At 40.2% G+C, this 11,132-nt stretch overlaps 1 protein-coding gene and 1 long non-coding RNA gene across 2 annotated transcripts in view; one reads left to right on the forward strand and one right to left on the reverse strand.

Moving 5' to 3' along the window:
- Window positions 1-10,414, reverse strand: part of LOC114150793 (calcium/calmodulin-dependent protein kinase type IV) — a 25,673-nt gene extending 15,259 nt beyond the window's left edge. Inside the window, exons 1-5 of the mRNA XM_028027494.1 lie at window positions 9,264-10,414; window positions 4,711-4,789; window positions 3,959-4,021; window positions 2,609-2,691; window positions 1,190-1,262 (exon numbers count right to left, since the gene is read on the reverse strand). Of these exons, the coding sequence (XP_027883295.1) occupies window positions 1,190-1,262; window positions 2,609-2,691; window positions 3,959-4,021; window positions 4,711-4,789; window positions 9,264-9,370 (405 nt within the window). The 5' untranslated portion in view covers window positions 9,371-10,414. The remainder of the gene's footprint in view (window positions 1-1,189; window positions 1,263-2,608; window positions 2,692-3,958; window positions 4,022-4,710; window positions 4,790-9,263) is intronic.
- On the forward strand, window positions 4,734-9,233 carry LOC114150798 (uncharacterized). Its single transcript, XR_003596837.1, has 2 exons — window positions 4,734-4,836; window positions 6,859-9,233. It is a non-coding gene; the product is annotated as an uncharacterized LOC114150798 (long non-coding RNA).
- Window positions 10,415-11,132: the final 718 nt, after the last annotated feature.

Raw genomic sequence — 11,132 nt, forward strand, 5'->3', positions numbered from 1 at the left:
CTTCCAGCAGCACCAGCGTTCTGGCTCCACGGCAGGAACCGCAGCCTCCCGCTAACGCCTCCCAAAGTGTTGACAACGTGTTTCATTCACACCGGCGCCGCCGTGTTGACGACCCGATGGAGCGTCGGCGCCTCACGTCTAAAAGCAGCCAGTTTAAAGGTGGAGCTTGGCGTGAAACTGCGGAGGCGCCGCCCTGCTGGTGGGTGTGAGAAGGCAGTGAGCCGATGATCAGGATGGGAGGAAATGAAGCTGCCAAAGCAGCAGCAGTCATGGAAACTAAACTCTGAAACAATCAGTCGGCTCATGAAATCACAGACAGTGGAGCCGATCAGAGGAAATCAGTTGCTATGGATCTTATTTAGGGGGATCAGAGTAAATGGGGATAATTACTATGGGATGCCATTTATAAAGTTACACAGTAAAAAAGCAACATGAATAATTTGGGTTATTTATCCAGTTTTGATGGTATAAAATGGGGCTTCACTGTGATATTCATTTAGAAATCTGTTTCATGCTTAGCAAGCTAAATATTTATGTTTTGTTTCTAAACTAAATATTTTTAGCAAGCTACATGTGTAGTTAGCAAGTTAAACATTTAGTTAGCAAGCTAAATATTTAGCTTTTAAACTAAATATTTAATGAGCTAAATATTTAGTTAGAAAGCCAAGTATTGAATTTCTAAACAAAATATTTAGCTCAACATCTAAATATTTAGTTTTAAGCTAAATGTTTGTTTCCTAACTAAATATTTAGTTTCCTTATTAAATATTTAGTTTGAAGCTAAATAATAGATTTAGTTAAATACTGACTTTGTAAACTCAATAAGTAGCTCCAAACCAAATATTTAATTTCTAAACTAAGTTAGTTTTTTTTTAGTTTTGAGATTTATAAACGAATATAAATGAATGATGATGACAATTTTTTCTGCTACAGGTTAAATAATCCAAATTATTTCTGTTCATCTTTCACTGTAACTTTACAAACAACATGCCACACTTTTCAGAATTTTTTTTTTTTTTAATGCGACAACATTGCATAATTTTTCTCCCACTTTACATTATGTGGGACTTTCATATGAAATCTCTGTTATAATGTCATAATTCTGCTATAATAATGTGGAACAGTTAAAGGGTTTCGTGTTTCTCTGCCATGTTTTTCTGAATGATTTCTTTAATGAAATTTATCTTACGGCCACGGCTTCCAGGATCTGCTTGATGACATGCGCCGCGTCTCTCTCGCTGTAGTATCCCCGCTCCACAATCCTGCAAACCACCAAACAGAAAAATAAATACGGCTTCAGGACGCAGAGACACGCTAATCCTGAGCAACCAGATTCTGAAGAACCAAACCTGCACAACATGGCAGCTTTCATACCTAAATTGGCCCCATAACTGCGAGAATCTTGTAAATGAATAAAACCAGTAAAACCAATAATTTTTCATCTAACCGGGTAACTAAGACTAAAGACGCAACTTCTGCAGTAAACTAACCATGGCAACAGAAACGGCGCCTGCAGCTGCAGGTGGAAATGAAAGCAAATAAATCCGCCAACATAAAAGCGGCTTCAGCTCTTCAAGCCAAATTTAACTCATGACTCAGATCCAAACCCAAAAGTATTCATACCCCTTCCAGGTTTAAACTATTAATTTTTACCAGCAAGTTTCTTCAACAGGAAACTGTACGTAGAAAATAAAGGAGCAAACTTCCACCAAAATATCTCACATTTTTTTAGAAGAAATTGTCTCATGAGAAGTCAAAAAGTTGCTAGAAAAAAAAATAAAAAAACAATTTAACTTAATCTCAGAAAAAAATCTTGAAATTTTCTGAGTTTCTGAAATGTCCGAGTCATTTCTAATAACTTCAGAATCTGGATCTTTTTTTAGTAAAATATCTGCAACATTATCTGGCAAACATCAACAGTTACAGCTGAGCTGCATGGCTTCATCTGCAGCTTAAACCATATCAACAGGTTAGGATATGGCCTATACAAAACATCTTCATTACATTTCTTTGCACAACATTATTCTTAGATAATCAGGCTTCTGTCTGTTTTAGGGCCTTTGTCACTTTAAATCCAAATTAGCTGCTGTTGGCCACGCCCCCAACTCAATGTTTACCTCGCATGTCAGAATGGAGGCAAACAGATGCACAATTATACAAACGTACAACTTTGAAAAGCATTAGGAGAGCCTCCTGCACAACCAACAACAAAGCAGTAAGTGGTTTCTGGATGGTAAGTCGACAACAAAACATTTGTCTTTTCCAGCAGCCATTGTACAGCGTATACAATGCTAAAACCAGCTGGAGCACAGCTTGGGTTGCTAGGTAACGGGCAGAACTCTGCCGTGGTTGCTAGGTAACAGTGCAGTCAAATGTGATTTAGTGTACTGGAGGTTTTTGAAACGGCTCATTTTCCAGACACCAAAGAACATTAAATTATTGCCAAAAACAGCAGAGTGTTTTTTTAGTGCTTGGCTTGTTTTTAGAAGGAGTTGAGACTCAAATGGAACAAAGAAAAGGTACAAAATGTGAATTTTGCATATGACCTATACAAAAATAGTTTGCCTTTAAGCAACAAACCAGTGTGTCGGCCGGTTTTGGACCTTACCGGTCAAACAGCTCTCCGCCGGTCACCAGCTCCAGAACCAGGGCGATGTCGGTGTCTGTCTCAAAGATCTCCTTCAGCTGGATCTGAAACACAGAAACAAAGGCGCAGCACCAGTTAAACCAGTTAAAACCAGATAAAGCACCAGTTTCTTTAAAACTGTTGAAAATCTTTCAGCTCAGTTGGATTAATACGCAACCAGCATTCAACTAATCACATCCAAATGTTTTTAAATCTGGATGAATTTGGAAAACAAATATGGAAATCTGTCCGTCCATCCATCCATCCGTCCATCCATACATCCGTCCATCCATCCATCCGTCCATCCATACATCCGTCCGTCCATCCATCCGTCCATCCATACATCCGTCCATCCATACATCCGTCCATCCATACATCCGTCCATCCATACATCCGTCCATCCATCCAAACAAACTTCTTTTTTTTAAATACTTGGAACTGTAGAAAATTTCAGTCTGAAATATTTTTGGCTTTCTGACCTAAAACTTCAGTGCAACCTTTAATTTACTTATAAATTGGAATAAAAAGAACTGAGTTCATGCTGGGAGAACTGTTCCTTTATCCAGAACTTCGATCAGATTATTGAGAACTTCTCACAGTGAAGAACCTTCACAGCCAGAGATGGAGGAACTTCAAACTCTTATTAATGATTATTTTTATCACCAGGATAGATTTTTGTTGTCAGAGGAACTCCAACGTGTCCTCAGATAAAAGCCGTTCTGCCTTTGGAAACATTTTAACACCGTCTTCAATCTTTGTCCAACTGTGACTCAGTAACGTTGGCTCTGATAGAAACAAACTGTTACCGCGGTAACCAGAAATAACCGCTCACACTTCACGTCTCGGCAGCAACCACAAAACAACACCTCAGAGACGATCCAGAGAAACCTCAGCGACTCTTTAGCAGAACCATATGCTGCTATTTTTATCTCTGCGTTTAAATCATCCAAACATAAAATCAGTTCAGTCTGGTTCTTTACTGAAATGTTGGTGTCGATTTTTACACTGATCAAACATGGAGTGCGTGTTTGACTGAAAGGTGTGGGCGGCTATTTCTAAAAGTTACACTGTAAAAATTAACAGCAGTAATTTGGGTAATTTAGTCAGTGATAAGAAAAAATCAGTTATTCATTCATTTATAAATTTGACAGTTTCAAAGTAACTAATTATTAAACTAAATATTTAGCTAGCAAGTCAAATATTTAGCTTGGTGATAAATATTTTGTTGACAAACCTTCTGATGGTCATGGAAACAGAAACAGACTGAAAGATTTTCACTCGTTACGAAAACATGGAAATGAATCTTTTATTAACATGATCATGGATTCTTACGATGTTTGGGTGGGAAAGACGCAGCAGGACTCCGATCTCAGTGCGTACGATTTTCTTATCAATCTGAAACACAAACAAACATCAGCAGTTATTAGTCCTGCAATAATAACAGTAACGGTAGAAAAAGAGGCTGAATCTCCTGCAGCAGTTTGATCCATGTTCTTACATTCTCAATGTAGATTACACTGCAGGTAGAAGAATAATTCACCTTAAAGAAACCAAATATCCTCCTGAGATTGCTCTGAACTTTAAAGTGCCATCTTTGAGATGCCTCTGTTCTTACCTTTATGCTGGTATTTTTAAAAACCGTTAATCTGGGTCTAAACATTAAAGTTAAGGAGATTCTGTGGAACATCGAGTCCTGACGTCTCTGAAGGAAGTTGGTCGTTTCTCCTGGAGTCTTTAGGAATGACATTCACAGAGTCCAGCTGCGTCACCACCCGGGTGCGTTACTTTTAGTTTTTTCATACTAAAATACAAAACTACCTGGGAATTAAAGTTTAATAATTACAACCAGCAGCATTAATCAGGCAGCAGAGGAAGGCTTGGCGACACTTTTATTTTCAAATATTTCACAGTTCAAGGTGAGTAAAGCGTCCGATCAGGTGAGATCATGTGACGTCATCACAGACATTTGATCACTACATCATCTTCCAGACTCTTTGGAGTTCTGAGTCATTTTTCCATAACCTGACCGTGGTCATAATGCTTCGCCTCATTTGTGCTGCATGCTGTTAGCTTTGGTAGCTCACCGTTTTCTTCAGGACTTTGACTGCGAAGGGTTTCTGCGTCTGCTTCTCCTCACAGCGGTACACGATGGATGTCGCTCCTCTGAAAACACAAGAAACACTGAATTCATCGGAATCCTGCAAAACCAGGTGAGAGAAACTCGACTTTACCCAAACTGTTGGCCGATGACATGAGAAAAAAATCTGTGTTTATTCCACTTGAATCAGTTGCTTTCAAATAACATTCATTCATAATCAGGAGTACTCCAATTTATAGCACAATTAAGTAAATATGTTCTCTTCACTTTCTACAAAAATGCTGCATATTTATCATATATGACGTAAAAGAAATTTGATTTCCTGATTTAAAGCCTTGAAATTGGGCCTCTGTCTCTTTAAAAACTCCTGCTCCTTCAGAAGCTCCGCCTCCAGGAAGCTTCCCAACATGGCTCCTCTGTTAACCCTTTAACAACATTTAATTAAGCAGCGTTGCTCTGAGCAGCAGCTCCTATAAAGAGCTCATCAGCTGTTTGCTAATTTCTGCTGGCTAGTCTGAAGGAGCTGAGGTGGGGGAGGAGCTGCGCCTTGGAGGCGGGGCTAGGTCCAGCCAGGCATTTTGTACAGCTGAGTGGTTGCCATGGAGATTAAAGGATTTCTGAAACATGAATGAATCAAAGCATTGTTTTTGATGAGGGAAAACTATTATAAAAAGTCGACTTAACGTGATGCTGCCCCTTTAATAACTCCCTTTTTGCAAGACTTTCTGATACAAAGCTAAAATATAGTTTTCCTTAAATTTTTCCTCTTACCAAAACTGTAAACTCAGAAAAGTTCACTCAGCAGAATTAGGACAACAGAAAGACTTTGAACTCTTGATACGATGTCTGAGAGTCGGGAGTCTCTCTGCTCCGTTCTGATCGGGAGAAAATAACTTCTTCACTTGAATTTGAGTTCGACTTTAATGATCGCAACATAATAAAAGAATAAACAAAGTTATACACAAAGAAAATAAACTTAAAACAAAAGAATAGCTAGTAAAACTGTTTTACTTCAGATTAACATCTTTGTCACTTATCAGGCTCGGACAAAATTTACATATTTTTTTTCTTTTTGCATAAAATTACTCAAACATTGATTAGATTATCACCTGAGAGAATCGATGCATGTCGAGGGTTAAAATGCTGATTTTCAGTCATTAGGAATATAACTGTGTTGTAATGCAGTAATAATTACAACCCATATAAATATGGGAGACATGTTTATATTTATGCAGCTAATATGAAAGCTAACAACAAGCTGCTATGATGCTCAACTCAGATTTTTTGCTGAAATCTGATTTTTTGTGTGTGTGATTTTTCGCTTATTCTACTAATTAAATGCGACCGCAATCTTCTGTGTGAACGGTTTACGTCCCAAAGCGACCCGCATGCGCAGAAGAAGCAGCAGCAGCGCATCGTTTACGGATTGATTTTATCGTTATTCAGCAATGAGAGCCAAGAAAACTATAGCAAGACGAAGGCAGCTGATAAAAACAAAGCACAGCGAATTATACAACGGTACATCTCTGAAAAGCAGAAGTGGAGCCTCCTGCACAACCAGCAAGAATCCAGAAAGTGGTTTCTGGACGGTAAGTCAACAACAAATCTGTAATGTTTATCATCAGCCATTGTACAGCGCATACAGCGGTAAAACCAGCTGACCAACCGGGCTGGAGATCTGCTTGGGTTGCTAGGTTACAGGTAGAACTCTGCTTTGGTTGCTAAGTAACGGGTAGAACTCTGCTTTGGTTGGTAGGTAACGGCGCTGTGCGACTCAACAATCGGGAGGTTTTTGAAACGGCTCGTTTTCCAGGCACAAAAAAATATTAACATGATGCCAAAAACGATTTTTTAGTGTTTGGGCTGTTTTTAGCAGCAGTAGGTCTCCTTTAAAGTCAAATAAAATCAAATAAACTGTGCATAGAAAACAAAGACTATGAATGTTATTTACAGCCGGAAAGACTTGATGGAGAAGCAAAACACTGGTTTATTTATTTATTTATTTATTTGCATTTTAGAGAGAAAAAAGTTCCAAAAAAAATTCTCAAGTTAAGAGAAAAGAAAATTTGTTCAGAGTTTGAGAATTGGTCTTCTGCTCATATAGAGGCATGTGTGTGGGTGTGTGTGTGTTCAGGGAGGTTGGTTCTGGTTTTCTGTGGGGAAAACAGATCCGTCTGAGCAGCAATCACACACCGCCATGCAGGGACTCGATCTCCATGGCAACGGGACACCATGAAGCAGAGCGTGTTAGACGCGGCGGCGTTAGCGCTGCATGTTCACAGAGACGCCATCAAACACAGACATGATGTGTCACACAGCGGCCAATCAGAGCCAGGAAACACCGAGGCATTAAAACGGAGCAGGTCTGCGGTCCAGAGACACAACACACACACACACACACACACACACACACACAGGGCCGTAAACATCAGGCCACACACAGGGGGCGCTGCGTTCAGCCACAACATTATCTTTAGTTTTAATTCTTCGCTTGAATGTTTTGTGTTTTATCTGTCACTACAACACATTTCTCTGGATAAATCATACCTTATTGATCCAGTAATGATTGCGATAAACAATAATCAGGGCCGGTCCAAACCTTTTTGGGGCCCTAAGCAAATTTTCACCTGGCCCCCATATCAACAAGTCACCACCAGATGCTTCAGCATTCCTGAGCTTCTCTCCTGCTAACATTAGCATCATCTGTACTTAGCTTACATCATGTCAGTGTTACTATAGCTGCTGATATTTAACCTCACGTTATTAACAAACTGAAAGAAATATTTGGATTTTGAAATGCAGAGTTAAGTGCATTTTTATTTTAACTACTTAAAAGAAACATCAGCTGAAAAACATTCAGTAAACAAGTTAATAAGTTTAATATCTTGTATTTTTCTGGATGATATTAGTCTGTTCTTTATGGAGGAGTTAAATTTAATCTGTTTGTAGTGTCTGATGTTTTCTGCATATTCCAAGTTCTGACTGTTGTTCTGCTGTCTTTATATTTCAGCTTTGAAAAGTGGACTAAAGCAGCCCACAGAATGATGCTGCCTCCACCGTGCTGGGCAGCTGCAGCTCGCCTCCTACAAACATCAAGGTCAAAATCTGAATCGTTCTCATTCAGTAACTCCTGCTTTCAGAAAATAGGTTGAACCGATTCCTTTTCAATCTAAGACGCTTTCAGTCGCCGTTCCCACCGCGCAGAAATCTACGATTCTCCTCCTTAGTTTCCAAGCCGCCGATAAAAACTAATTATAGCTGCAGCCACAATCATTCCACCCTGAACACAGATCAATTATTAAAGACCCAGGATTAATATAAGATTCATGCCGACGATGAGTGGATAGAAACTTCTGACTGGAATATTTATAAAATAAAACACAAGCTGACATGTTTTAATCTGAAATTCACCTGAAGTTTTTAATGATCTGTTTTTTTCCAACATGAGGAGAAAAGTATAATTCCCTCAGAACTCAAGATGTTTTGCTTATGTTTGTAATTTTTAGTGTTTAATTTCTGATGTTTCTCAGCTGTGAAAACATCTCCAGCGGTTTATAAGAGAACATGAGCAGTGCTGAAATCAGCAAACTGTTTTTGAAACATGACTAAACAACATGTGTGAAATATTGTGGAGGCAGTTAAAACAGTAGATTCATTTATTTCTTATTTTGTTTGTGATGTCAGCGAAACTAAAGTTGAGAAAACAACAGCATATTAACCAAATATTTCCTTAATGTTTTTAAAAAGGTTTGAAAAGAGATTAAAATTAGATTTTTAGCATTTAAATGAAAAATTATCAAAATGAAAATATAAAATGTTTTAAAATGTCAACAAAGAGCTGAACATAAGCAAAAAGTAATAGAGAAACAAAAACAATATAACACAAAATTAATGTTTTCTTAAATATCTATACAGAATATAAAAGTATGAAAAACATCCATCAGCAGGCGCAGCTTTCTTAGAGCTATGCAGACGCATCAGTGCCTCTGTTATTAATCATATTTTTTACATATGCACAAATATCTTAAATACAGAAAATTCTGAGTTGAAATATTTGTGCCTGTTCTGGCGCCCCCTCCCCTGCGGCGCCCCTCCGGTGAACACCCACTTTCTGCGACCAATCGTGTTTTTGGACCGTGGGAGGGAAAATATTATCACTAAAACATGAAGAAGCTAAACTATTGTATGAAGAAGCATTAAAATGCTAATAATAGTTTCCTGTTGGAGCTAAGCTGATTATTACCCGGCCGGTTCCGCCTGCAGCCCCCCGCCGGCCGTAGAACCGCTCCTGCGTGTTTACACGTTAAACCCTCATTAATTCATTAACAGCCTGTTTTCCGTCTCTGCTGCGAGCAGGAAGCGGCTCTGATGTTATTGGTTCCGGCTGGACTCGGATACCCAGTAACATCTCAGGCTGGATTATGAAGTTAATCCTGAAGCGTCACATGGACCCACATGTGGCCAACTTTGGCCCACTCAAAGGAGCAGAACAACCCGCCACTTCCCCTCCGGAACCGCCCTGAGAAACGGAGCCCAGACCTGCCCAGCTCGGAGCCCAGGCCGTAGAAGTCCTCCACCGTCCCGTCCCGCCTCGACCCGTCCACCCAGAACTCCACCGGCTCCGAACCAGGCCGGGAGGTCGGCATGATGCCAGCAGGGCTCCCCGAATCCAGCGCCAGCAGGACCAGGTCCAATAATAATTCACCAGAACCGGGTGCGGCGTAATCTGTGATTTAAATCCAGTTCGGTGAAACCCAGATTAGAGCCTCAAAGGGGGGGTGATTCATGATCCGGACGGGTTCTAATCCAGACCAGCAGGGGGATCCGCCTGCGCCCTCCAACTCGGAACCGGGTCCGTTTAGTCCGTCTGTGACGAGACAAACTGAAGAGGAAAAACAGAACCGAACCACCCGGTGATGGAACCGCGTCTTTACGCCGAACCGAAACCAGGACCGGGATGTTCCAGGTCCAGATGTGTCGCAGCTTCCATCGGGCCTCCGACCCGTCAGATGTCGGATCAGCTCAGTCCATCACCATCCTCCTCCTCCTCCGGGAATATTTCCGCCTTTCCGCCGGCTGGTCAGTCTGTCCGGAGCGCCGCGGCTCCCCGGCGGAGATCCAGCCGAACAGAGCGACGTCAGCCCCGGGGAGAGGCCGGGTTCACACCGGCAGACGAGCAGCGAACCCCGGGCTGGCTCGGCGCGGGGAGTCGGTGTTCGGATGCTGGAGGGTCTGCTGGTGAGGCAGGCAGGACGGCTCCAGATGTCCGCTGGATCTGAGGGAAGAGAGGATGCTGCTGCAGTCTGCATCCGAGCCGACCAATCACAGCGCTGCACGAGCGCTGGGCCGCGCTCCCATTGGTCCGCGGCTCCGTCAGGCACGAGGCGCTCTGTCAGCAGCCTAAATAAGGAAATAACCCAAATACATAAATGTACATTAGCGTGACATCTGGAGGCTTTGATCCTCTGGGAATCAAACCAGAAACCCTCACATGGTCACGTGTTCCCTGGACTCCATCCTGCATCAGCTGCTTCCCATCAGACACGCATTAAAAAATTACATATTAATGCTAAAGGTTAAACTGGTGTCAAGAAAACCCGAGATCATCCCACTTCCCCATGCTGGAGATTTTAGTTTAACAGTAATAATAAATAAAGTTATCTTTAAAATGAATCACTCAAGTGACATCAAGGCCCAGCAGTAGACTTAAGTGTCAATAAAATAAATCTGGTTGTGTGTGTTGTTTTTGTCACATGCAAACTTTGCTTTAATTCTACTTTTTTCTATCTAATCATAAGAAATCATAGTCAGTCAGAGAGAGTCATTAAACAAGAAAAGCAGGTTTCCTGGAAAAAGAGGAAGTTTCCAGCCTGCAGATTTATAAAAATAGCTGAGACTATTTTAAAGCATGAAAGTTTTAAAAAATTAAATCTAAACATTTTGAGTAATTTGATAAGATTCAAAGTAAAATACTTATATTAATATTGATTTACTTGTAATAATACTTACACTTATATTTGTGGGAACACTTATAAGAAAAACAAGCAAATGTAACTTTGGTATCAAATAATTAGAATAATAGATTATTCTTGGTTTCTTTTCAGAAAACATATGTAATAACTCACATTAAGATTATAATAAGAATAATTAATAAGTTATGGTTATAAAATTATAAATGAATGCTAAATCAGAGAAGCTAAAGAAAATAAATGTGATATAAATGTGATTTTGACATTGAACTTGAAATGGTGTAAAAAGGTGTAACTGCAATTAAACGTCACTGATATGTTGGAGGTAGATGGTAGGTGAAAGGTGAAAGGTTAAGGGAAAAAGGGGAACTAACAGGAGAACAGAGATGATCAACGCCTTATTTAGAAACAGATTGAACAACGTAAACGTTTCAGAGAA

The sequence above is a fragment of the Xiphophorus couchianus genome, chromosome 9 (assembly GCF_001444195.1).
Source record: "Xiphophorus couchianus chromosome 9, X_couchianus-1.0, whole genome shotgun sequence".
In the NCBI taxonomy this organism is placed as follows: domain Eukaryota; kingdom Metazoa; phylum Chordata; class Actinopteri; order Cyprinodontiformes; family Poeciliidae; genus Xiphophorus; species Xiphophorus couchianus.